The 27,785-nt window shown below is 36.2% G+C and overlaps 1 protein-coding gene across 1 annotated transcript in view; it reads left to right on the forward strand.

Annotated features, from left to right (window-relative positions):
- LRBA (LPS responsive beige-like anchor protein) overlaps nt 1–25,570 on the forward strand; it is a 423,640-nt gene extending 398,070 nt beyond the window's left edge. Inside the window, exons 53-56 of the mRNA XM_009280244.2 lie at nt 12,087–12,188; nt 13,426–13,640; nt 21,584–21,735; nt 24,049–25,570. Of these exons, the coding sequence (XP_009278519.1) occupies nt 12,087–12,188; nt 13,426–13,640; nt 21,584–21,735; nt 24,049–24,139 (560 nt within the window). The 3' untranslated portion in view covers nt 24,140–25,570. The remainder of the gene's footprint in view (nt 1–12,086; nt 12,189–13,425; nt 13,641–21,583; nt 21,736–24,048) is intronic.
- Nucleotides 25,571–27,785: the final 2,215 nt, after the last annotated feature.

The raw sequence follows: 27,785 nt of genomic DNA on the forward strand, positions 1-27,785 counted from the left end.
GTTTTTTTTTGTTCCTTTCCTCTTAAATTGTTTGTCTTCGTCAAAGTAGACACAGCAATGCAGTTGAAGCCTTTCCAGTAATAAGTAGAAAACAACCTGTTTTACAAACCAGTACTTCTCACATCCCCATGGGATATCTGTTTGTTTCAAAACAGCATGACAGTGTTAATTCTTTACGTGTATGAGCCAATATAAATTCCAGTCTTTTCTGAAGAATGACTGTCTACTCAGTTGTTTCTCCTCCTGTGTGTAGTTTAACTGTGGAATCTTGTCTTTAAACTTTCTGAATTGTATTCTTTTTAGACTGTTTCTCCAATTTGTCAAACTCATTTTGAATTCTCATCCTGTCCTCCAGCAAGCTTGCAGCAACTCATGTCTGCAAATGTAATTTGCAGTCTTATTCTATCAAATTGGTAATTAAAGAAAATATTAGATAGTACACAGCCCAGGAATGCCCATCGATACATTTACCATTTTGACAATTAATAGCTTTCTGAGTATAGCTTTCCAGCTGGCTTTTCATCTGATGTATAGTAGCATCTTCTAAACATGTGCTTCCTTATTTTCCTTAAGAAATTGCCCATGTGAAACAGTGCCAGAGTCCTTACCAAAGTCAAAATGTATGATGTCTCCCTGAACACAAGTCCTGTTACTCTGCCATTGCAAGAAAAAAATTGCTTTGACATGATTTGTTCATAACAAATCCAAATCAGCTGTTACTTATCTCCTTGTTTTCTTCTAGGAAATTATGCGTGTGTGTGTGTATATACATATAAAAAAATATAAATGTTCTGCCAGTGTTTTTTCTGTTTGTTGGGATTAAGCAGACTACTCAGTTTTCCTTTTCCTGCTTCTTAAACAACACAATTGTTTTTTTAGTCTTGCAAAACTATCCAATATCCATAAAACAACAGTTACAACTCTGGCATTATTTAGTTTCATTTTCACAGTATCCTCAAATCAGTATTATCAGGCCAATTGAGTTCCAAACATTTACCTCATTTAGATATTCTCTAATTGAGACAACAGTTCTCATTGCTGCTTTTACTTATGTTTGCTGCCTGACTGCAGTTGGCCTTTTTATTGAAGACTTTTACTGAAATACTTTCAAATGCATGGCATCATCTATTGATATTGCTTGCTCTTAATAACAGACCAATTTCTGATGAAAACATAACATATTTTTGTGTTTATAGAATGACTGTTATTCCTCATGTCATTGTTAGTTGCATCTCATCTATGCTTGGCTATCCTGGTTTTGTCCCTGCTTGCTCATACCTTCTCTCTTACACTGGTTCAGAAAAATCTCACTTATTTTGGTCTTTTTGCCTGACTTTCCTGTGTTTACAGTCACTGGACAATTTTCACTTGTGCCAGCTGGTATTTTCTTGTCTGTCTTATCCTGCTGCATTGGAGCGGTTTTCGCTAGTATCCTTATTACATTTTCCTTTGTTTTTCTGTAGACTTAACTTCCCGTGAGATCTTACAGAACAATGTGCCGTATCTATTGAAACCTGTCTTCCCAAAATACTTCAAAAAATTACCCTGTTGTCCTTGTTCTTGCCCTTATAAAGCATATTGAACGCTCTCATATCTTTACCCCTTTCATGTAAGTTCCTTTCACCACCATGTTTTTGATCTGTTTTGCTATATTGGTTATAGTCATATCTAGAAGGTCATCTCTAGCTGTTGCTTATATATTAAAAATTGTCACTAAATTGCTTGCTACGCACATACTTGTATTCCTTTACCAACAAATGTCTTTGTAGTTGGAATATCCCATTTTCTCCAGTCTTGCTTCTTAATAATCCCTCACCTATGCCTACCAGGTAGAGGCCAATCAGATTAGTGAATGTCAATCTATGTCTTCAAAGTTTTTGTTTTTTCACTATTTATTTTGTTTGGATATACTTTCTTGGAGGGGAGGTTTACAGTGGTGAATTTAATTGTCTTAATATTGTTTATGCTTATAAAATGGTTTGTGCTTACAAATTGCTACGCATTTCCATAGTCGAGGTGAAGATAAGTGCTTTTCTGCTATTCTTGCACTGTATTAATAGAATATGAAGAGACTGTTCTATTGCTTTCAAAATATCTACAGATTCGTTCATAATTATTTTTTAGTGTTCATATTTTGGAAAACAAAAAGATACCTAATTTAGAAATTTGATTTTCTTAATGAAATTAAGGCTTAACCGAGAAAAGTATCCAGTACTAATGAAATGTAGAACCTGTGTATAACTGTATTACTACTACTAATACTAATGTGTTCTCTTCTGAGTTATTGCATTGATCACCCACACATATGTGAATAAAACAAATTATATTACCTCTTTTATGTTAGCCCATAAAACTAGAAAATGTTACTCCCTGTATGTATCACATTTGCATCACAAGGATTATGGGGGTGCTTTCATTGCATAGTTTTATATTTTTTAGAGGGTACTATATTCAGGTTTTCTGAAGTGTGTTAGACAAATTAAATGCTTTTAGTAGTGTAGCTGTGTAGCAGGGCACATGAGTGAATGTAAGCATGTGATTTCGTACTTAAAAAAACCAATTACTGGATTTGTGAGATGTAATTGAGAGGATTCGTTGAACAATTTTACTATTGCTAACATGTAGAATATCTTCCTCAGATACAAATTTTTAAAATACATAATCTTTTCAATTTATAAAATATGAAATCTCCCAAAGGATTCAAAATTTAATCACCAGTTTCCTGTCTTGCTGAAGAACAGTCTAGCTACTATCCAAACTACTTTTAAAAGAAGCTGTATTTTGTTTGGGTTTTTTATAGCTACAATTCCTAAATAAGTATTTGAATACCTGAAAGACTTTTTACCAATTAACATTATTATTAAATTAAAGCTATGGTCTTGAGACTAGAGAAAGCATTAGTTTCAATTGTATTAGTAATCATAGCAAAAGATAAAACATCTGTATCTCATCAGCTGCTACACGCATTTTTCAGTTTGAAAATTTAAACTTTTTATAAGTCAGTGCTTGATAATTAATTATTTAAGTGGATAATGCAGGTGATTTAAACTTCGAAAATATGACCTGGTGAGCATCTTTGTGTTGTTTGATTAAAGAGTAATGCCATAGGCAATAATTTCTTTGTACTCAGACACACTAATCCTGTAAACCTGAATTCTATGAATATTTGTATACGTGCTTGCCTCTGTACACAGTGAATAGTCACACTTATTTCAGGCAGGTCGTATGTCTGCTGTTAACTTAGTAGCAAAAAACCCTCTTTGCCTTCTTCCCCCATCCTTATCCTCATCTTGAATTAACCTACATCTTGGTTCCCAAGTTTCTGCATGATCTGGACTTTTATTTTCAGTTTCAAAACCAATTATAATAGAGAAGATAAGGTTCCACATTTCTAAAGAATGTTTATAGCATAAATATTCATTTAGAATTTTAATGATTATTTCCTAAAAAAAAAAAGTAAAAATTCTTGGAAGTAATTTGCATAACAGCTTCTTTTCTTAAAAAAACTAATTGGGAAATAGTTGTAAAAATCTTATCTGTCAATGTTCCTTTTTGCATTTATCATGCTAGGTAGTAGCGGTATCAAAATGTCTATAAATCAGTAATCATGTTAGTTAGTAATGGAAATTCTGCTATTATTGTTAATTTCTGTCAATTGGTGGTCTAGCACAATAGCTAAAAATTTGCAGAGCCTCCAAATACTAAAATATGTTTGGAATTGCTGCAGCTATTAAGTCTACAGATGCCGTTCACTGTAGTCAGTCTGTTAAAAGAGTGTTGCTCTATGATAGTACAGCACTGAGAGTTTAAAAACAGTCTGCATATGCTCCTTTCGGTGTTCAATAGCACATTTATTTTTTACCCCTACACACATTATATTATTGTGTGAGTCCTTCTTAAAAAAAACCCCAGTAAATAATTCAATATTATTTTAACACTGTTTAACTGCAGACATAACAAATATTCTTTGTTTCTCAAAAATGGCTGGACAGAGTAGCACAATATTGTATATAAAGCAAGAATCCTTTAGCACCATCTGCTGGCATTGAGTTGAAAGCTGATCTTGGGACTGACTCTCCAAAGCACTGCCTACTAAAATATTTAAAATATTTTTTTTTTCCACATATTTGGTGCCAAAAAGAATTGATTTCATTTGTAGTATAATTTTTATCCTTTTACTTATAATGAGAAAATACAATGTGAAGTTAAGGTTAATGTATGAACTGAAATAGAAATAGGTCAGGAGTGTTTTGTTAAGTGTGACTGTAAAAAGAAATTGAATACTTTTTTCTTTTTTACTAGAGCTTTAGCAAGTGCAATATTAAATTTTTCTATTCCTGTTGTAAGTCAAATTCAGTAAAATTTATTTCATAGAGAAGAACCACAAGGCTTAGAAAAGTATCCGTAACATGTTTTGAAAAGGGTAGCAACTATTTAATATTCTTCTACCTAACATTTATTGCATTATTTGATGTTAATCTTGAAAGCCATCATGAAAGCTTAATGGACAGAGGCCCTGATGCTGTAATTGGTTCTACAATTCCATGTATCTTCACAGGGCACCGCTGTAGCCAGTGCAGCAGGTACTGGGACTACCTGCATGAATCTAGAACAGAGCCTTAAATTACATAGCTACAAAAGGTCACTGTCGTTTCTTTTTTAAACTGTAACACATTGATACCTCAAAGAGGTTGAGGCCTCATTCCTCCAAGTACTCTATAAATCACATATAAACGATGGTTCTAGCCTCCAAATATTTAAACTGAAAAAAGATGAGGTATAACAGGTGGATGAATTCTGGTATATCTGGAAATCTGCAGTGAGCTGCATAAGCAATATAATTTTGTATTTATATAATGCCAAGAAAGTCATGTCATAGATAGATATGAGGACAAGGTCTTCATTGAAAAGACCTTGCAATAGCATTCACTGGTGGCTCAGAAAGCATTTAGTCATAGTGATTTGGTACTGATGAGCATGCAAGTTTGTGTGCTACAAATATTTGTTTTGGCTAAAAGTATGTCCTACAGTGTTAAGCGCAGCATCTGTATCATCCTTGTTTTCAACTGGCTAAGAAAGCTTGTGTTTCAGGATTTGTCAATCAGAGTACGTAATTGCAGGTAACACTGTAGAGCAAGTTTTGAGGCACAATCCAGATGCAAGTGAAGGCAGTGTGTATTTCAAGACTGGAAACAGAGAAAGAGTTTGGATGCTGCTTTTTTGGCGGTATCCAGCTTCAGGTGTCACTAAAACTACATGCATGAAATTCTCCGGAAGGATAAGGATATTTAGTGCTTCATGATGTAATGCAGACTTTTGAGTTCCAGGAAAAACAATGCTATATTTACAACTTGTAACTAAAAGTTGATGTGGTAAAAGGAATTATATTCATATGGTAAATGAATACAACCTTAATGTGCACCATATGCATAGCGGTGGGATGATGTACTAGTATATCACATTTATTTACCGTTTGGTTGCTCGGAAAAATAACCATTCAGTTCAAAGTCTATACCATGTAAGACAGAACAGAGTAATGCAGAAGATATAATAATTTATAGTCTAGAATAAAATTACCAACTTAAATGTTGTAAAAATTATTTGGTCAATACAATAATCCTGACTCAGGTTGGAAATTATTTTGTAAGTATTTCTGGATCTAAATTCTGTGAACACTAGCATCACAGAGATGAGCATTACTCTGCTGAATGCAAGAATACTATATGTAATTAGAGTTAAGGCCTGCTTCATTGAAGAAGTACCTGTTTTAAAACAGTTACTTTTAAAAAGACAGCTAACTTACATATGCTCTGAACTTGGTGTATGCCATCGGTATTCCCAGTTACAGCGATATGTAAAGGTGGTAAGCATCTGTCTAGTGCAATACACTACTGGTGCATTGGTTTGAAATTAACTTTACAAAAGCAATCAAATAGCTAAAGCACAGACTTTTATACATGCTGTTATGGAACAGTATTGTTTTACAGTGATACATTTTTCTTATTTTAAACAAAAATAAATTACTTTAATATATTATTTTAATAGCCAAAAAAATATAAAAAACTGCCCAATTGAGCTGAATTCTCATATGAAACCTCTCATCTCAAGATTATTTTCTGCCCAAGGTATGAAATACTAGATAAGTTTCAACTAGTGGTCAGTTTCAGCACATTGTAAGATGTCTTTTATCTTACAACAATTCCACAGTAGGTTCTATTTCTGACCGAAATAATTGCTTGATGGGTTTTTTCCTTTTCTGCTGAGGTTTGTTGGTTTTTTTTTTTTCTTGGACTCATTAGGTAATGGAGTAGTTGTAACTATAAACCACAAGAGAGAAATATGAAGAAAATAGATTATTTTTTTTAGCATAAACAAAAAAAGCCCCTTCATAAAGCTGGTTTAGAACATTCTCTAACAAAAATGTCAGTGTTTTAAAACTTCAAAGCTGATATTTAAGTAGCAGTTTATGAAGTCGGGATGGTGCAAATATTAAAATATTAGTGTACACTGACCCTGAATATTCACCTGCAGATACTTTCCAGGGGCTTCAAAAAGGTCTGTATTCAGTGGGAGGAGTCCTGCCGAATGACTTCCAGGACTTCCAGCAGATGAATCCCAAGTAAGGGCAAACTTGTTCCAGAAAGCTTCGCATTGCACATGGTGTAGGAATTAAGAGACTGGGGATTATTGGCTTCTGAATTGTAACATCCAGTTCATGAAGGCCTGTTAAATCTTTTTCTTTGCTGTGTTTATTTTGGAAACATAGTGAACCTGTTCTCTTGACACAGTGTGTAGGAAAAATCTCATATTAGTACTGAATAAATGTTAGTCACTTGTTGCACAGTGTGACTGCAGGAGGGAGTACAGTAAGCCTTTCCTGTGTTATATTTGCAGAAATGAATTCTATAAGATAAATCTAATATTTTTTTTCTTTACTGAACAAACATAACAGCACTATAGCATCTTCTGTGTTTTATGGTTTTAGATTTTGCTTCAGGATAGAATGGTATGTTGTTCAAAGATATTGTTCCTTTTTCAGAAAATGTACAGTTGAAATGTTTTTTGCAAAAACAAAACTTGCATCTAGACATAAGGTTGTACTTTTTGTTGTAAAAAAAGTCTGAACAGATGGGAAGTAGTTTGAAGGAATTAGAGGAAATACTGATGGAGTGTCATGTGACAAACCGGACAACAATGAAGTTCCTATATAATATGAAAAGATTACATTGTTACATAAAAATGCATATTTACAAAGGAAAAAATACTCAAACTGAAGTTTTATGAATACTTCAGTAATATTGTGTGGTATCGCTTTAGTAAGATCTCACATCCATCAAAGAGCTAGCCTTTCTGCACCCCTGAAATGGGTTTTTAACCAGTTGGCTGTTATTTAAATGTTCACTCTGTGTGATCTATAAATAATGTTAATATACAGAGTTTATATAATAATTGACAGTCATCACTTTTATGTAATTAAACTCTGAAACTTGCTACATAATCAACATAGAGGCCTAGCAGCAAATTAGTTTTCTTGATTTACTTACATTTTGCTGGAAGCACTTTTGTCCAAATGTCATATATTCTGTAAGTACATTTGTACTTCTCAAATTGATTTCAAACCTTTTATTGTTTTCCTCAATTTTTATCATACGAAGCAACTTCAAAATTGTGAAATTTGTAAAATTATTTTTAAAAGACTTTTCTTACATATATAATTTGGTTTGGTTGATGTATCCTCCTGAGAAAGTACTCAATCACTTATTTTCGCAAGAAGTAGGTAAAAGATAGTTGGATTAACTGATGTTTTATTTAATTCGGATTTTATATTGACATAAAATCACATAAATAATTTAAAAGTGCCCTACAGCCTCTGCAATCGTAGAATAATAATTTAGAAATGACTGTTTGGCTGTCTGTGACTTATCATAATTAACTGTCTTCTCAGCATAAAACATAAAAAGGCGCATACTCAAATATTTTATATTTTAATGTGTTGCATAATATTATCTCACCCAGAAATAGTAGGAAGTGTGTATCATATTTCATTGTGAGATAAGTTTTTCAGTTGATCTTTAGTTTGATTTCTTTTTAGGGAGAGATTTTTTCTTTAAATGAGTTCCTATGTTTGGCTCAGCTCTTACGGCTTAGTGCTGAAAATTTAGAAAGTGGTCTTTCTAGGAATTTACTGATGGATTTAAAATGTCATGATCCTGTTTTGTTTTGTAACATCGCCGAAGCTGAAAAAATAGCAGAGAAAGACCCAGCAATACAAACCAATTTCTTGTTATCCAGTAAGGCGTATCTTCTTCTGGATGTCATTAAACTAGAAGAAAGTTTTGACTTTGCTATAATCCTGCTGTTCCTTTTTAAATGTAGTTTCCAAACGCCTAACATTTTTTCACTGAAATATCACCATAAGCTGACGTGATATCATGTGCTCTTCTTTTATCTTCTGAAGCTTGAATTTTATGATTTAAAATGTACTTTAGTCACTTAAGGAAGAGTGATATGTTATTTTCTATGCGAAAACAGCTTTGCAGAAATTACTTACTGGACTGTAGGAGAGTTCTTTTGAAATAATTTGAATGGTTACTGTAAAGGTAAAGTATTCTGTCCATTACTGGAAAATAACTTTACGTATACCTCCTGTGGCTTAAATAAATCATTGCCGACATTTGTTGCAATGTGAATGTGGCATTAAGATTCTTACAGCATTCAACTTCAAGTAGCAATCCAGCAATGGTATACTAAGGATATTATTATATACCATGCTGAGAAAAGCACATCTGTAAAACTGTTGTGTCTTGGTTATTAGTGCTAGGATTTGAACTATCTTTAATCTCATTTGACTTGTTCATCTTCCTTAAGGATCTCCATAAAGATGCACTGAGTATTCTTTTCAGTCCTTAGGGTTTGCATCAGTGGTCGTAAACCTGCTTAGCGGACAAAGACTCTTTTCCCTTTGAAGTCACTTCCCCAGCTTTTCAAAAGGTCTGCAAGCTGGTTCCCCTAAAACAATTTAGAAAAGTTTGAAGTGGTGCCCCTTAAACCAGCAACAAAATAAAATTTTCTCTTTGCATTATTGAAAACCATGACAATCTTCTGAAGCAATAACAGTTTAAAAGCTTTTAAAGAAATCTGTTCTGCTCTATGACCAGCTTTTAAGTTGACCCCATTATTTGGAAAATCAGAGGCTTGGAAACCCCTAAATACTTGACATTCTTATCAAAGGAGTCAGCCTGACTTTTCACAGGACTCCTCTTTTACAGTATTTATTCAAGTCCTAATTTCTTTAAAGATACTATTCAGATTTCTTCTATGTCTTTTTTGCATTAAAGTGTTTCTTTAGAACAAATGTAATTTAATAAACAGTTGATATAATTTATGAAACACTGATCCTGCCACCTGTAGATTTATACTCTTTCATGTTTGAAGTCAAGTCCGAATTCTAAAAAGACTGTGAGCATTACTTGTGTAATTTTACTTTTCTGTGGACTGTGATAAATATATATGCTCAGTTTCTACTTCTTGTTTTAAGAATTGTATCTTCTACATTTTATGTATATAGTTGCTGACAGCCTAACGTAGGTAAAGCCTACAGTAATGTAGGTCCTGTAAGCAAGAAATTTACTATAAGGATTTTGTTTATCTGCACCACCTTTGTTCAGACGTTGCTTCTTGTAAGTCCTTCTAACTCCGACATCTTATATTCATTACCTCCACTACAATGTTGTACATTTAAAACTTCTCTGATTTCAAAAGTTTCATTAACATGTGTAGTATATAGTTTGAATAATTCCTTGCTGATCTATGCAAGTATGCGTTAAATGCAATTTCTGAAAGCAAAAGAAAGTAAAATAAAGCAATAAAACCAGAATTCTAGAATTTTGCTAATGTAGGCATCTCATTTAAAAGAAAACAAACTAACACGAGCTTTAAATGCACAGAGCGTTTTTTATGGCTTGGGGACAACAGGGAGAAAGAATTGGGTCAACAAAATTAAATTGTTACTGGATAATAAGACTGTTACGGTTGCTGTTACATTTTCCCCTAAAACTGCAAGTTTGTGGCTTGTCTACACAATGTTCATTTATGAATCTTCTAAGGTGCCTGCCTCATGTTTAGGTGAGGAAAGTTCAATAGAGCAAACTTTCTCTAAAAGGTTTGTGAGCGTTCAGGGGATCAGCCACCTGAGAAGTACCTAGAGGTCATTAAGTCTACCCTTATGCTTCTAATTTGTTGCGAGTTTTTCCTTTGCTTCTGAACCGTCTACCATACTTCCTGGCTTTGAGTGTGTTTTGCCAAACATTATACAAAACAAAAGCAATAGCTTTTAATGATTATTTATTAAGAGATTAGGGACAATTCAGCAAGTTGCTCCAAAGCATTTTCAGATTTAAAATGCTGATAACATACATGCGTGTGTGTGTGTACATGCACACATATATATTTAGTGTATATGTATATATCTAAGAAGAAACAGATTTATTTACTTTTCAAGATTTTGTAATGTGGATATAAATTATAGATTATAACAGTAGCTGCAGAATAAATCAAATTTTGAAAGGTCAAAATCCTTGATTTGATACTTTGTCATAGATTACGACCTTTTCTACAAAGCCATTTGAATGTGGTAGCTACATGGACACTCTGGGAGGTGCTGCAAATGGTCTGAGTAAAAATATAAAATATTGAGAGTAAGCTAAGCTTTTATTTATGCAAGCCCAGAGCTACACTTCTTTTCCACAGAAGTCTCTCACTGTACCCATGCAGGGTCTGGGTAGCTACCTATTTTAATATATTTCCATAATTTCTAGTAAGACCCAGTACCCGTATTGCTCGTACTGTTACGGCTCTATGTGGACAAACTAATGACATTATGCTGTTTTTATCTTTTGAAAAGTTACAACCCCAAATACAATTTGAATGTTGCTACTTTAGTAACCAGTGGAGTCAGTTGGCCCTATTATTACTCTGTCTCTCTGCAAAACCATCTCCTGTTTTTGAAGTTAAAAAAGGTTTGATTTTACCACTGCTTTACTGCCTTGTTGGTATCTCACATACCTTTTATTGTGAAGTGCAGTTATTCCCTGCTGCTTAAAAACTCGTCTCATCCTTTTTGAAACTACATGATAACATTGCCCAAGATACATTCTTTAGAGTTTAAATGCTTCGTAAAATGCTATGAATGAACTAATTATATGGTAATACAAAAATAACATTGTAATTTCCATGAAATGCTAGCATTCTTGAAGAGGATGATCCAGCGAATGACCTGTGAGTGATGTTATAAAACTATTTAAAGAGCTTTATAGCATTTGCCTACCCTTTCTGTGTCTTGACCTGGAGAATAATTTTTTTTTCCTTTCAGTGTGCCAGTTGTACAATTACTTTTTCTTTATGGTATCCATATATGTTTGATTGCAAAGAGAATCTCAGAAAAATACAGTTTTATTTGTTCTTGTTGCAGGAAAATGTCTAATAGGAGCAGTGGTAATTAACATTGGGTTTGGGTGTTTTGATTTTGCAAACTCATCTGAAATTCATACTGATTATATTCCAAGCTCCGCGTTCTTACAAGGAACTAGACATCAGGCTGAGGTTTCAACACTGTTACTAGATTAAAATAAAATCAGTCAATGCATGTTTTACTTCATCTTTGGGCACTGTAGGTGTCTCCTCTCAGTACCTGTCATTAGAGACACTTGTGTTTACTTACGCCTGTTAGAGGAAGAGGTAGTAATTGACTATGATCTCTTCCTCCACGAAAAAAGAAAATAGAGGGGGAGGGGGAGGGAGGGGAAAAAGCAAATCTGTGTGCTCCAAATTCTGTTTGTTTTTCCTACACACCTGACTTTTACATTAACCTGCGTTACTAAATGTGCAGGCTGAATCCTTATAGTATACTGCTGCTGTACTATGTAGGTATGAGTACAGAATAACCATATGCAAACAGTAGATAGAAGTGATTTGTAGGGAACATGAACTCAAAGAGCAAGGAAACTGAAGACGCTTCAGTGATTGAAAGCAGTGATGTTAGAAATAGATTGTAACAAAGGTTTGCTTTTATTGTTTTTTCATTGAAGGTGATTTTGCAACTCCTCGAGCTATTTTGACAGGACATGACTATGAGATCACCTGTGCTACCATTTGTGCTGAACTTGGCCTGGTAATAAGTGGTTCAAAAGGTAAGAGAGCTGTTGTCATTTCTTTCTGTTCATGAAGCTATAATCCTAACGCAAAAAGGAATATAGTCTCAGGTGGCAGAATTTATTAACTTTATGGTGGTTTTATTTCTAACCTTTTTTTAGTTGCTGTGGAATTTGAAACCTCTTTTTAAACATGTTAAAACTGAGGATTATTCAGACATTTACAAGAAGAGGCAACCACATCAGTTTCCCTATTCTAGCCTACTGATGACTATTTATTTTTGTTTGTTTATCCAGTGTAATTGCATATAGTATACAGTTGGATACAGCTCTGGACTGCCAGGATGGTGAAGAATGTTTGTTATGGATAACTTCTCAGAAAGGGAAGCAAAAATTAGTTTCAGGAGAAAGAGGATGTGCTGTCTTACTTGTTTGATGAAGGTTATAAATAAACTACCAACTAAAATTTGTAGTAATTCTGTTCAGGCTCTTTGAGCTTAGCTACAAAGCCTGTAATGTGCCCAATTTGTGTTCTCAAAGACCTGCTTTCTGCAGGCAAATTGTAAAGAATGGTGTTGATTCCATGGATATTGTTTATCATTTTCCTATTTGCTGGTCCACACTTATTTTTAAACTGGAAATTTCTTAGAATTAGGATCTTTCTACTTCAGTGTTTCCGAAGTAAGAGATGCTTTTTCAAAGAGACACTTTTTCAAAGTTGGGTGTACTCACCATATGCACCTGTGCATATTTCTGTTTTAATGCATGTGAACACTTGCGGCTTACATGCAAATCAGGTATTTGTCCAACTATATTAAAAACCAAGTATTTAGTGGATCATGTATGGGTTAAAATCTTAATATGAGAATATACACTTTTAGAGTACCTCCGTATGTAAATTCATTACACTTACCTCTGTGTGTCTTCGTATTTTGAAAATCTCATTTTAGGATTCAGTACATTTATTTTTGTACTCTCAAAATTAACTACTACCAGTTTTAAAAGAAAATCCACAAGAGAAAATCTGTTAGGTCTCTAACTAGTCTTGATAGGTGCTCTAAAATACTTTAATACAAAGCTTTTAAGGGATAAGCTGTTCATTTTACTCTCTGGCACCCTTAAAGTCATAGGCTATCCACTTAAACATGATAAAAAATCATTATAATGTATTATAACAGTGATTACCTAAGTAGAAGTCATGACTTATTATTTGATATATGATGTCTTTAAATGAGCATATAAATCAGTAACTAGAGATTTTATTCTGTCTCACTAGAAGGACCGTGTCTCATACATTCTATGAATGGAGATCTACTGAGGACATTAGAAGGTCCTGAAACATTAGAAGGTCCTGAAAACTGCCTGAGACCAAAACTTATTCAAGCTTCAAGAGAAGGCCACTGTGTCATATATTATGAAAACGGACTCTTCTGTGTATTCAGTGTGAATGGGAGACTTCAAGCCACAATGGAAACAGATGATAAGATAAAGGTGAGTGTACTCAAATGTGTGCTAAGGACTGACGGTTCCAGTATCGGGAGAAGCTATCAATGTTGGAGTTGTGTGGAGACTCTTTTTGCAGCCAGGCCATAGAAATATATGGTACTAGACCATAATAGCAGCATTCTGAAAAAATTGTAGTTAAGGGGACCATGTACTCCTAATAGTACTGGTTTTAATTTTAAAATAACTCTGTTCATATAGTAGGGAATATCCTGTAGGCATTTTCTTGAACTGAAGAATACAAATATTACTAATTGCTGACCAGGAGAAGCTGGGCTACTGCTTTACTTTTGAGTCTGAAGGCAGGAGGTTGTTGGACATGCTGGTTTGGATGTTGGCTTTCCCTTTTTTGGCATCTGTCTACATTCTTTCATCTTAGCCTAAGATAGCATGTGTTGTGCTGAACTTCAGGAAGTTTATAGGCATGTGTCTGTATTTCAACTCTTTAGCCCTTTGGCATTTGCTGAGCAGGCAGCTCCACATCTTTAGCTGCAAGAGACATGGAGCAAGTCCAAAACTATGCAGGAGGCATTTTAAGCTTATAGTTTTATGGAAATTATTTGATAACACAAAATGCAGGTCTTTTGACAGTTCCTATGAAATAGTACCTATGAAGAAGAGCAGAACCTGCCAGCTATACTGCAGTGAAGCAGAAACGTCAAAAGAATACTTTCCTTGAATTAAAAATATTCCCACTTTTTCCTTGAATGAGAAAGAAAGGAAGGGGAAGGGAAGAAAATGAACGAGCATTACCAAATCTAGTAGAAAGTTACAGAACGCAGCAGAGACATGAAGCAAGGTCACATTGCTGGGTCAGCATTCAGGCTACCTGAATTATCTGAAGTTATGGTCTCTATGCCAGTAGTCATGGTCTGAGGGGCACAGAATCGCAGAATGGCTGAGGTTGGAAGGGACCTCTGAAGATCATCTGGTCCAGCCGCCCTGCTCAAGCAGGGCCTTCTAGAGCCAGTTGCCCAGGACCATGTCCAGATGGCTTTTGAGTATCTCCAAGGATGGAGATTCTACAGCCTCTCTGGATAACCTTTGCCAGTGCTTGGTCATCCTCACAGGAAAAAAGTGTTTCCTATATAAAACTATTTAACTATTTAATATCAGCAAGAGGAGACTTTTGTTGTTGTAAGCATATATCAGTACTACACCTCCAAGCTGACTTTCCTAATCTGATGGAAGAGCTCAGCTGCTGGGATTTCCAATGTTCTCTTGAGTTGAAAACTCAAGTTTTTCCTTTATTTGGATTAGATGTTTCAGAAGGAAAATGCCTCTTCACCCTCATGTTCATTTTACAGAATTATTGAAATTCTTTCAGATGTTGTGCAAAATTATGAGCATTTTTAAATTTGCACCTGTTCTTCTCTTGACTCTATTCATATTAATTCTTAAGATGGAAGAATGTGTCAATATATTTGAAAGACTTTTCATCTTCATTATTTGCATTATAAGACTTACATTGAACAGTGAATGCTCCATTACCACTGAAGTCTCCAGTGTAGTTCAGTGTATTCCACTTAAAACCTTCTAAAACTCTGTTGTGTACTATACTCTGTTAATCCAGCATCCCTATGTTTTCAAAATGTCAGATACGTTGGTGGTGGAATATGCAGAAATAACTCTCTGTGTAGGTCTCTCTTCCATAGTGAGAGTGCTGTCTGCAGGGGTGAGAGGGCTTTTGAATGTTGGATGCTATGGCAGCCACAAGTGCAGATTTGAGGCTGGGGAAATGAAGTAGGAATGTGTATATTTCCTTCCCAAGCCATTTTTCCAAATTACTGTAAATTCTTGCTTCAACTTTTAATCTTTCTTCAATTCTCTGAAATTGCACCTTCGGCTGTCCTTGCACAAATGCTTTTGAGATTTTCAGCCTACCCTTCATCCCAGTTCTTTCCATAAAGCAAGTACATATCACAGTGTTTTCTCTTTTTATAATAATAATGTTGATAATCTGTCACTTTCAGTTGTGATTATGTTGTCAGCTAGGCCAGCAAATCTGTAAAATATCTAGAAATCCCTTGCTGGCTAAAACAATTTCTGCAGTGTTTCAGTCGGTACCCACAGCTTTAGGAATGTTGCTAAAGGCAATGGAAGTTCGGCTCTCTGTGGGCCAGAATTACCTGTGTACAGGGGTTTGGGTTTTATTTTGTTTTGTTTTGTTTTCTTTCTCTCCTAGTGGTCCCAGTTGGGCTTTTTGCTTAAACAATCTACAGCGTCTTTCCCAGTGCTTCTGCACTATATCATGTTAGAAGGCAAGTGGCAACTTCATGATTAAAGTAGAGGCATTTAAAATGAATACTACCTGCCCGTGGGCTATGCTGACAAACACTTTTCATTGGTTTTTGCTCGAGGAGGATATAAAAGGGAAGGAAAATGACATAAGTGTTGAATCTGTAATGTAAAATTCTATTTTATATTTTCCTATGGCCATAAGTGTTGAATCTGTAATGTAAAATTCTAGTTTCTATTTTCCTATGTCATTATGGACCTGTATTTCAGAACGTTATTGACAAAACTAGCAGTTTTCAATAGTGATGTTTGGAACAACATTCTGATTTTCTTTCTTGCATTCTTGTGCTAGAAAACTGCTAGAAAAATTTCAGACGCTCTGGGGAAATTCAAAGTCTAATCAATGCCTTCCACCTGTTTTTGTTTTAAATACTGTATTGCTCAGTGGAGCTTAGGCATATCGCAGTACATCTACCATGTAATGTTTAGGTATCTTAATGAATAACTTAACTCTAAATAGTCTGCTTGTTCTGAGAAGTAAAGTTATTTTACCCTAAACAAAGACTGTATGCTGTTTCACCCAGAGGAACCAATTTATTTTCCTTTCCTGAGTCTGTTTTGAAATGTGGAAGTGCCCACAAGACTCCTGCTGCTGTAAGCCAGGGCTGTCACAGTGTCAGCTCTGCCTTTTTACAAAGCACTGCCTTTCAAAAATCTGAGATGTTAAAGGGATTTGTGCAAAGTTTTGAGACTTTCCAAGGAAATACAAGTCAGAAATGCAGCTTTTAGAACATTGCTGAAATTGTGCGCTTTGGGGATTATTTGAAAGTCTGAAGCTCGTGTTGTGAGAAAGATTAGTTGCAGAGTTGTTTCAGTTTCATACCTAGCAGAATCGTAGATAAACTACGCTTGGGAAAAGCAGAACAGTAAAATTGATTAATGTCGTCTTCTATACCAGTTGGAGTACTTGGGAGTAAAAGCATCCTTTCGTTTGTTAAATCTTGAAGGGCATGTCATGAAACTGAAATGTTGACAGGGTGACCTTTTTCTTCCATTCATTCCTTCATTCATATATATATATATATATATATAGGCAAGTGGCTGAGAAATTTATTAATAAACAATAAAAATCAACATCTTGTCTTCATGACAAGCCAATGACTTAGTAAAATTGCATAGGTGTTAGTAAGGGTTCAAAGCCTATACTTCATATAATCAAAAGATCACAAAACCCACTGCATTTTGCAGGTAGTGGAAGAGTTAAAGATTAATAGCTTTAATTTGCCTTTTAATATAGCATTTCTTCAGTAAAAGCCTCAAGTATAAAATTCAAGTGAACCATGACCATAAGGTTAATGGATTTTCATCAGCTGAATTTTATAAGTGTAGCAAATAATTATTTGTCACGGTCTTCACTGCAATTTGAAAATACCCTTAGGAGACTGCCATTGCTGTAGAGAAGAAAACCACCCTATATTGATTTTTGCTTCTAATGAATAATCTTTTTAATAATTGTGTGTGGTATGTTAGATCTCATGATCATCTACTCAGTGCATGCAAGCTCTAGATAATTTTCACAGTCTTATCTCAGTCTGTTTTCTACCCCTTTCTTACTGAGTTACTATACTCTTCTAAGAGGGTCTCTAAATGAGTTTTCAAGCTCCTTGGGGCTGTCCTTTGGGAGGTGCTTAGCATATTTTTGTAGGCTGGCAGAAACAATCACAGAAGCAATTTATGGTTGGAACATTTAGTTTTGGGGGGGGGAGAAGCTTCAGCTCAGAATACTGAACTCTAACCTTGGTTAGTATTCAATTTTCCATACTTAGATATGGTTGGAAAAAAAACCTCCACGTATCCTGCTTTATTGTGTCAAAATTTACATGTATGTGTTGTCATCTTAATTCAAAACACAGCTGGAATAGGTTTATCATCTTTTTTTTTTTCCAGTTTTATATTTTGTTTACAGTATATGTTTGTATTTCAGTTACATTCATTTTAAAGTTATTGTGTGAAATAAAATTTTAGCAATGTGATTCATTCTGATTACTTGGAGTTGTTGCAGTAAACACTCAAAATTTATAATATAATATAGAAACTCTATCTTAATGTAAGTCTTGCACATCATATAATTCTTAAAGGATATATTTGGCATCATAGTAATAGAGTACAGCGGTACAAAAAATACATATGTGCAATATGTCTGACTTCAATTATTGCTGTTCATGAAGCAGTATCTTACATACACTGTATATTTTGGTTTCTAGGATTGTCAGCAGTCTGTATAAACACTTTAATGTCGCACGAACGTAACATTTTTGTGTTTTAGTTTCCCTCTTTTTTGTGGTGCATGTGCTATAAATTATGTATATTAAAAACCCAACAAATTCCTTTTCCTGAGGAATTTAAAATCACAGTATCTTACAAGTTTTGCGTATTGAAAAACTGTAGAAGCAGACATTGCAAGTGCCAAAATACTTCAACAGAGAGACACGTTTGCGAGATCCTGTCTTCAGCTCTTTCTACTGTTTCCTAAATTTAAATCTTTGAGCTGGAATTTTGCTTGTAGACTATCCTCTTGAGGCAATTTCCTTGCCTTCCAGTGACAATGTTTTAGTTAAAGTGGATCAATCTATTTGTAGAACGTGTGTGTTTGGAATTTAAAAGCCATTGCTCTGAATAGCCTCCATACTTACATTGTTCTATTGAAAAGTTTTGTGGCTCCCTACCTTGGGTCAGGAAGCTGAAATTTATCATGAATTAGTCCTGGTGTGAAGGATGTGTATTTTGTTGAAAAGCTGCCCAAATTTAGCTGATCCACAAATCTCAGGTTAAATGCATTCAGTAGATAATGCTTAGCATCTACATTCTGTACTGAACACCTGTAGCCCAGGGATGCAGAGTTTTCCCCTGCGACCAGTCATCCCCTGCAGTGAGCTGCACAAAAATGCCATGGCAAGAAATGTGATGAGGTGATCCTAGATGAAGAAGGGGAAGGACTGATGGGGAAGCAGAGGACAAAGAAGAGTAGAATCGAGGATAGAACCAAGGACAGAATGAAAGAGGTCTTTGCAAGAGTGACAGGAACAGAAAAGTAGAGAAGGGAATGTAGAAACTTGTCAGAGACTGGGAGAAGACAAGAGGCAGAAAGGAGTGAAGGAAAAATAGGAATTGGAAGTAGGAGCAATGGAGTGATGGATTAGGTAGCATCAGGAGTTTAATAATAGTGCTTCATAGTAGCAAAGTTCCTTATTTTCCTTTTGATAACAGCAAATCATCCAGCAAATAACTAGCAAAGTTGTTTCTCACCGTTCTGTGTGCTCAAACGAAGAGGATGATAGGCTGCTGCTGTGCCGAGTATTGCATACAAAAATAAAAGTAGAGAGCAGAGAAGGGAAAAAACAGAAGTCAAGCTGGGGAGCAAAAGTCAGAAAAAGAGCTGAGAAGAGGCATCTGGAAACAGGAGGAGAGAGTATAGGAAAAGATTAGGGCTTACAGGAGTTGTTAATAATAGTCCAAACTGTAGTTTTAAGGGTCTTGATCTCGCTGGTAGCTCGTGCTGATGTCATTCTACATAGAATCATAGAATAGTTTGGGTTGGAAGGGACCTCTAAAGGTCATCTAATCCAACCCCCCCTGCCGTGGGCAGGGACATCTTCAACTAGATCAGGTTGCTCAGAGCCTCGTTCAACCTGACCTTGAATGTTTCCAGGGATGGGGCATCCACCACCTCTCTGGGCAACCTGTGCCAGTGACACGACAGAATTAATTCAACTTTTTGGGCTTGGTTTTTTTTTGTTTTGTTTTGTTTGTTTTGTTGTTGTTGGTTTTTTGGTTTTTTTTGGTTTTTTGGGTTTGTTTTTTTTTTTTTTAGAAAACCCTACAAACCCTTCAGTTTTCCCAGATAGTTGGAGGATGAGGCTATAAAATCAGGGCCTGGTATCATCTACTGCTTAAGTTTCTTTTTTGCAAGGCAGCAGGACAGGATCTTCCTTTCAGAAGGAGTTTTGTACTCTTCAGGGTTACTGTAGTAGTAATTGCTAAGACCCATATTGAAAAGATGTGCAAGATCTCGGTATTGCTGTGAGAAAAGTCAGTAATGGGGTCTTCCAGGGGTTGGTGTTGGGAACTAGTTTTATTCAATGTTTTCTGAGGTGGGGAATGCTGAAGGTCTGCAGAGTGATGAAGGCAACGGATGAAGTGAATGCCCAGCTGTTACTCAGGAAACCCCACAATATGAGACCATATGGGTCTTCATATCATTGAAACTAGTAGGATCACTTCAAAACAGATAAAACTATTTTACACTGTAATGAACTTCTGCCATTTTTTTTTCTTTTTTTCTGCAGAAGGCATCAGCAGGCTCAAAAAGAGATTAAGAAAATTCATGGGCAGCACGTCCATAGATACTAAAGGGAACGAACAGAGATACTTTCTGATATTCCTGATCCAGTGATTGTGGGTGCTGGGGAGTAGAGGGGAAGGGACTGTAGAGTGGCAAGCCTCACAGCATCTCCTGCTGCCACTGTTGGTGATACAACATAGGGCTAGATGGCTCATGGTCTGTCTGACCCCATAGGGTATCACTTATTTTAATAAATTTTCAATCTCTGTTCTCTTAAATCACATTTTGGCTTATTTAAACTGGCAAAATCCCTCTTTAAGAAATGTTTCTCATGCTTCCAGTCATCTTAATATCTGATAGTATCATCTGGTATAGTCATCAGGTAACTGAGGAAAGTTGCCGTTCTTCCAGGTACTCAGTATGTATCATGATTTTTCCAACAGCATGCAAGAAACATCAAAATAGATTGAAGACTCCTGTTTCACTAAGTCTTCACTGTGAAAACCAATGATATCCAATCTTTCTCCATGATCTGGATCCCAAATAAAGATTTCAAATGTAGATTTACCATCAGTCCCCATGATCCATGCAAAATCAGGGTATAAGCCATTGAATTTGTCACAGGCAGTTTCAGGATAGATGATGAAAGGAAGCACAGTCTCCATTAAGAGAGGTGGATCATTATCTTATTAGTCCAGAGCAGGAATCCAAAAACAGTGGTGTAAATTAATTCTTGTAATTTGTATAACATTTCAGTTCCCTCCGTCATTCAGCCCTTTGCCAGAGAGAAAAGGAGGATAACTTCTGCTAGGCTAGTATTAAAGACCCTTGGGGGAATGTCAGGTACTATATTTTAATGCCAGTGCTGCTGGATCTTGTAAATCTAGCTAATTAGAAGAGTAAATTTCTTTAGCTGATCTCGTATTAGATCTTTGGAATATGGAATAAATCACAGGTGAGGTAAAACTGTACTAGTGACATCTAATGTATTAAGAGACTTGTGCATAATAACATTAATTCTGTTGCTGGGTAGAATAACATAACAATTATGTTGCTTCCCAAAAGCTTGATATCAAGTCCAAACTTCATCATTTGGGAAGTATTTTGTACTCTTCAGGGTTACTGTAGTAGTAATTGCTAAGACCCGTATTGAAAAGATGTGTAAGATCTTGGTATTGCTGTGAGAAAGTCCAAACTTCATCACTTGGAAGTATCAATACTTCCCAAAAGTATTGATATCAACTCTCTCTAGGTATTCAGCTGTCAATATGAAACTTTTTATGAAAGGAAAAGAGGGGGAATAAGAGCAACACGTATTTATCTGACAAATATCCATGTGATTTCCCCTTAGGCAATTCAACTGAGTCGAGATGGACAGTATCTGCTTACAGGTGGAGACAATGGAGTCATCATGGTGTGGCAGATGTGGGACCTCAAGCAGCTTTTTGCTTACCCAGGGTGTGATGCTGGAATCCGATCCATGGCCCTCTCGTATGACCAAAGGTTAGAGCAAAGTCTGGTCTTTGCAAGAATTTCAGAGAATATGTACTTACAAGTAAATTGTATTTTGGTTTTCCTTCTGACTTTGATTTTCTGTGGATCAAAGATCCTGGTGATTATATTGAGAATTCTGTGCTTGTGTAAGTTTCTTTCTAACATGTCATATTTAGGGCAGATAATCTTTTTCAGGATTTAAGCTTTTGGGGCAATGAAGAGTGATTCAAGAAATCTTACTTTGGCAGACTTTGAGTTATTGGCCTGTGCCAATGTACAGTGTGGGTCACATGGAAGTGGGAGGTTACATGGGCTTTTCGTGTTTCTTCTTTCACTTATAACACAAATCACATTCCTAATTCCAGACCTTTATGTTAAAAATAGAACAGTTAGAATGATTGCACAATAAGATTCCCTCCACACATCCATATTTTGCTAAAGCAAATATTAATTTTCATTTCTAGAAAAGTTATTTTATCCACATAAAGCATGACCCTCCTTGAAGATTCCTTCTACTGAAGGCAATCAGTTAATACTTTTACTGCATTTTTACATTACACTTTCCAATGTGGCTGTACTTAAAAGTCCTTCTGTATTTTTATCACAAAAGTATTATTTGTTTATAAGATGGATGTTCACCATTTCATTTGTGCACTTTTAGCTTGCGGGCTAGACTTTTGTTTGCTTTGGTGTATTTGCTTAGTGGAGTTCCTGTGTACTTTTCAAGCACATTTAGCTCCTAAATCCCTTAGGAGAGTCTACATTGTGCAGTAAAGCACATTGCTGAGACTCTTAACCTTCCACTTATTGAAGTCCATACTGAATGTTTTAACATTTTTTACCTGGACTACATTTCTAAAACTTACATAAAATGAACTTAAAAAAATCCAAGCCAGCAAAATCTGTGGACTTCAATCAAACATTCAACAACTTCTTGTTAAGCATAATTAGAGATTATAGGCATTTTGGAAGAAACAGTTTTCTATTAAAAAGCCCGTGCTGTTAAAAATACTTAAAAAGCTGGAGTTACAGCTATTGAATTTTAGACCTCTGAAATGTATAAAATTCTGCATTTAGAGAATCTTTAAACTAACGGCATGTCACAATAATCTTTGCATGTCAATAAACTGAAATTTAATATGGACATCTATAAACTTATCCATGTGCTCAAGTTAGGATCCTGTTTACTTTGGGTTTGAAGACAGAAACTCAGAAGAGATTTACTCAGAGTATTTTACTGAGTAATTACTCAGTAATTACAGGTAGTTACTCGGAGTAATTTATTTGGTATGCATGAATATATGTGTTTGAGTGACTGTGTAAAAAGACATTTTAACCTAATACAAAAACAATCAAAATGGTGCTCTTGAAATGAAATAGTGTGATACTATCGAAATGCAGTTTTCATGAGCTCCTATTTAGTCTTTGTTTTGAAGGAAAAATTACAGCTTTTTACTCTGAATATTTTTTTTATTTCTGAGGCTTTTTTACTAAAATGCCAGAATTTTATACATCTTCATACTTCTGATTTTCATAAAACTTTAATATGAGATAGTAGAAAAGACGATACAGAAACTCTTGTAATTGTGTGCTATGTCAGGGTCATGGCTTTTCAAACAGACCTAAATCACCTCTAGTAGTAGGCCAAGGGTAAGGAATTTAGAAGGAAAGAGTGCCTCAGTGGGAAGGCACAGTGATTGCTTTCAGGAACTTCCAAAACAATCAAAGCCTTAAGATTGCTTTCAAACCCAAACACTAACATTTCCAACTGAAGTCCTGTGCCCACATCCAATTCCTTCATGTAGATTGTGTGCTTAAATGGGGGAGGCAAAACTGAAATGAACACGTCTCCTAGCCTTCCCTCACTTTGCTGCTTCACCAGGGCTTGATCCCACTCCAATACCCCCCCAAAAACCAAGCAAGCAAGCCAAGAAATAATCCCAAGAAATCTGAAGTGGCCTTGCAGGACAGTGATGCTGGTAAACCGTTCTGTTGTCTAACTCTCAATTGTAGCTTCAGGCCAACCATACAAACTGTTGCATGGTGTTTTGTATGTTTTGTGATCCATAAATGTGTCAGAGCTGCTGCAGATGGCAGTTTTATTCAGATGCAGCTTGCTGGAGTCCTTGGAAGCCCAAGATGGGAGACCCTAAAGCCTGACTTTTCTGGTATGTGGAGCACTTCCAGCTCCAGCTGTCTTTGGTTGAAGTTGGTCGTTGCCTCGGGTTCTCGTGCCTGTATTGATGTAACTCTTCGGTGTGTTGACCGATAATTTGAACGTGAGGTGGTTCACTAACGAATATGGTCTTGTGCTTTTCTTAGGTGTATAATGACTGGCATGGCATCTGGGAGCATAGTGGTTTTCTACAATGATTTCAATCGTTGGCACCATGAATATCAAACCAGATACTGATCTTCACAGAGACCAAGATTAGCACTGATGTGGGCAGCTGTTGTCGGAAGGAAACTGAACACAGCACGCCTCCCTTGATGTCTTGCCACAACATTGTTCCTTATAAATAGCTATATTACATCTGAATGTAACTTAAATTTGCTGGAAGAAGCAACCTATTTTTTAAAGTCAATTGCTATTTTTGTAGACCTTGCTTGACTTTTTCGGGGGAAGGGCAAAGAAGCAGAAAAATGGCTGCTGGGTTCTGTAGTTAAAAATCTATATTTTTAGTCATAATGAGAAGTCTATTTTGATCCCTGTATGTAAAAGAAACCTAAAGTAAAGATGGTTAAAACTCACATTCTAGCTATATTATGAAGGAATGGATTTTCCATCTGAAGCTTTATCCTTGAGGAATATATAACTTTAACATAATGGAAATGAATTACAATGTTTGGGGAATTTTAATCTGTGCTATCTGTACCACACTTTGTCTCGTACTTTTCAAAATGATTGTACTACATCAGCACTGAAGTTTCTGGGAATCAATAGTAATATTTAAATTATGGTTAATGTCATTTTAAACTTTGCAAATCGTTTCCATCAATGTTACTATTCAAGCATGTTTCTAGGCCTAGGCAATTAGTTCTTTTTTAGTTGTATCTTTTGTGCAGTTAAGAGAGAGAAATCGGGAATAGAGTTTGTGTTACATCAAGCGTGAATCCTTCTAGTTTCTACCTGGCATCTCCTTCAAAGCACACCAAACTGTGGATTGTTCCTCAAAATCAGAAAGGCTATTTTGAAGGCTTTAGACTCAAATTAGAAACCCACAGAGGCAGGTATTTTTTAATAGGTGCAAGTACCAAAGCACACTTCTGCTGGTTGACTGTGAAAGCACTAAAAGGGCGGGTGTTTGCTGGTGCACAGCCTCAATACAGCAGCAGAAGCACTAGACTTGCAGGCGACTTTCTTTTTTTTCCCAGAACTAGCCCCTGCAATACTGTAGCACATGCCATATTCCTTTTCCACATATAGCAACTATATCTTTTATATTTTGCTATCACCAAATCCAGTCAGATCCTGCCCAATCATATTAAATTATCTCTTTCTTTTAGGAAATGAAAAATAATTTATACTAAGGAACAATAAGTTATTTTGGTGTTGCACAAATCTACTTTTCTACAAGATTGCTGTGCAGAACTCTGTGAAAATATTTGTGAAGAGAACTGTTACTGTTTTGTAAGTCTGTATTGCATAAAAATCTTCTTTGTATGTTGTGACCTATACGAGTTGAAATTTACATTCCATATCTGTATTGATACATACATTTCTCTAGCTGCCTACTAGAGCAGTTCCTGTTTTTTCTAACCATTTAACTACTATCTCTTTCAGTAAAGATTTGGAATGAGGAAATTAAGTTTGAGTGAAGAAATTAAATAAAATTACATTTGTAATTGAGAGCTTCAGTGGAGTACTGGGTTCTTGTGATTCAATGTATATTCACAATAGAGGAAATTGGTGCTATGGCTAATGCGTTTAAAGTACTCTTGGTGCTTATGCAATGGTGACTAAGTTTTCTGTGCTTTTTACATTTTTATATCGATATGGTTATGCTGATACCAGTAGAGTTACATTTTTATGTATTGTATAGCAGAAGGATGATCTAATTAAGCGAAGGCTATAGTCGTCATGTCTGCGGTAGGTGCCCAGTATGTTGAGCAGTAACATTTGTTATGCAAAACTTGTACTTCACACTTCCTTAAGTTCAACAACGTTCATAGCCTTATATCAGAAGATTTTGAGGGGAAATTGGTATGCTCTTGAAGTGCAATTTGCATTTTTTCCAAGGCAGGGATGGGTTTCCTAGGCTAGGTGGAAGGAAAAAAAACCCAAACAAAAGTGTATTTTGCCAAATGGAAATCCTGAAAGTCTTCTCTTTATGATCTCCTGCTGACTCAGGAAACACTTTATTGTTGATAGAAGTAATAGTTTCTGACCTTAGAGCCAAAATATTTCATGGGGAGTTGATTTGGTAGATTGCTTGTTTTAGAAAGGGCCCTGTTGATCATGAGATGCTTTCCCAAACTGAAAGCACAACTGTAACTGTGCGTGCCATCCGGAGTTGCATCCAGCCAGTGCATGTTGATGGGCAGCTGTGCGATGGTATCAAGTACTCCTTGGGGAAGCAGCAGCAGTGGTGCAGCACGGTGTTTTGCACATTTCGAGTGCTGCAGCCGTTCTGTGGAAAAGGACATCTTCACCTTCTGCTCCATGAGCAAGCCTGTGAAGACACTCCCATTCTAGACTGCTTTGCTGGTGGCTTTGGTGAGTAGGACATACCCCTCCTTCTGCGGGTAAACAAACATACCTCGGGCACCGCGCTGGGCGTCCAGACTTGTATTTGGGATCTCAGCTTTGGCTGAACTGGTCCACGTCACGCTGTTTGTGATGAGGTGGCAAAAAAGGGTTAAATTGCTGACTATTCAGGTGTTTGTTAGTCTATTCGGGGCAGTGCCTGTGTCAAAGGGATTGCCTGAAACCTGTTTAATCCACAGGTGCCAGGCATTAACCTGCAGCTGGGCCTCAGCTAGGTGTTCTTTGCAGAATATTCCTGAAAAGAGGGAGCCGAGTCCTCTATTTCCTCAAAATTTGGAGGGAGCATTTATGAACGGCATTTTTTTACGTGACAGTCTGGGTTTTCTTCTGTTAAGTTCAAATGGACATGGTGTTAGCTGTAGTTTATCGCAGGTGCTCTGGAAAGCAGCATTTGCTGCTGCTGCTGAGAGCAAGGCTGGTGAGCAGCAGTGCCGCGAGTGTGGTTTATGGGGGAAATACTTAGTGCAAGTAGCTTGAAATCCCTTCTGTTTTGTCAAAATTACTAATATAAATGCTGTGGGATCTGGCAAGAGATGGTGGTGTGATCAGAGTGGTGGTTTCTCTGAAGGAAGTTCGTGTTGTGTTACTGCAAGCAAAGGTAAATGAATGCCATAATACTTTTGAGAATATTTCTTCAGTTCTTGGCTGTGTGTTGTGCTGTGTGTTATCAAAAAGCCTCTACACCTGGAAAGCGTGCCTCGTGCAAAGTACATGTATTTATTACTGTTTCTGGTCCTGACATACTCTTGGTAGTCTTCCACCTATCTGCAGCATTTTGTTTCTGCTAAAGATTCCCACTCTGCTGGTTTAGCACTTAGCAGAATAAATGTCCAAAAGAGCTAATCTGATAAGAAGGTAATACAAAGATCTGTGGATATTCTGCTGGTGGAGGTTGTTATTTACTAGGAGAGTTTAGAATCATAGAATCTAAAGTTGGAAAAGACCCTTAAGATTGAGTCCAACTGTAAACCTAACACTGCCAAGTCCACCACTACACCATGTCCCTAAGCACCACATCTACCTGTCTTTTAAATACCTCCAGGGATGGTGACTCAACCACTTCCCTGGGCAGCCTCTTCCAATGCTTGATAGCACTTTCAGTGAAGAAATTTTTCCTAATATCCGATCTAACCCCGCCCCCAGCACAACCTGAGGCCGTTTCCTCTCGTCCTGTCGCTTGTTACTTGGGAGAAGAGACCAACACCCACCTCGCTACAACCTCCTTTCAGGGAGTTGTAGAGAGCGATGAGGTCTCCCCTGAGCCTCCTTTTCTCCAGGCTAAACAACCCCA

This window comes from Aptenodytes forsteri, unplaced genomic scaffold (genome assembly GCF_000699145.1).
Source record: "Aptenodytes forsteri isolate BGI_AS27 unplaced genomic scaffold, ASM69914v1 Scaffold227, whole genome shotgun sequence".
Lineage (NCBI taxonomy): Eukaryota > Metazoa > Chordata > Aves > Sphenisciformes > Spheniscidae > Aptenodytes > Aptenodytes forsteri.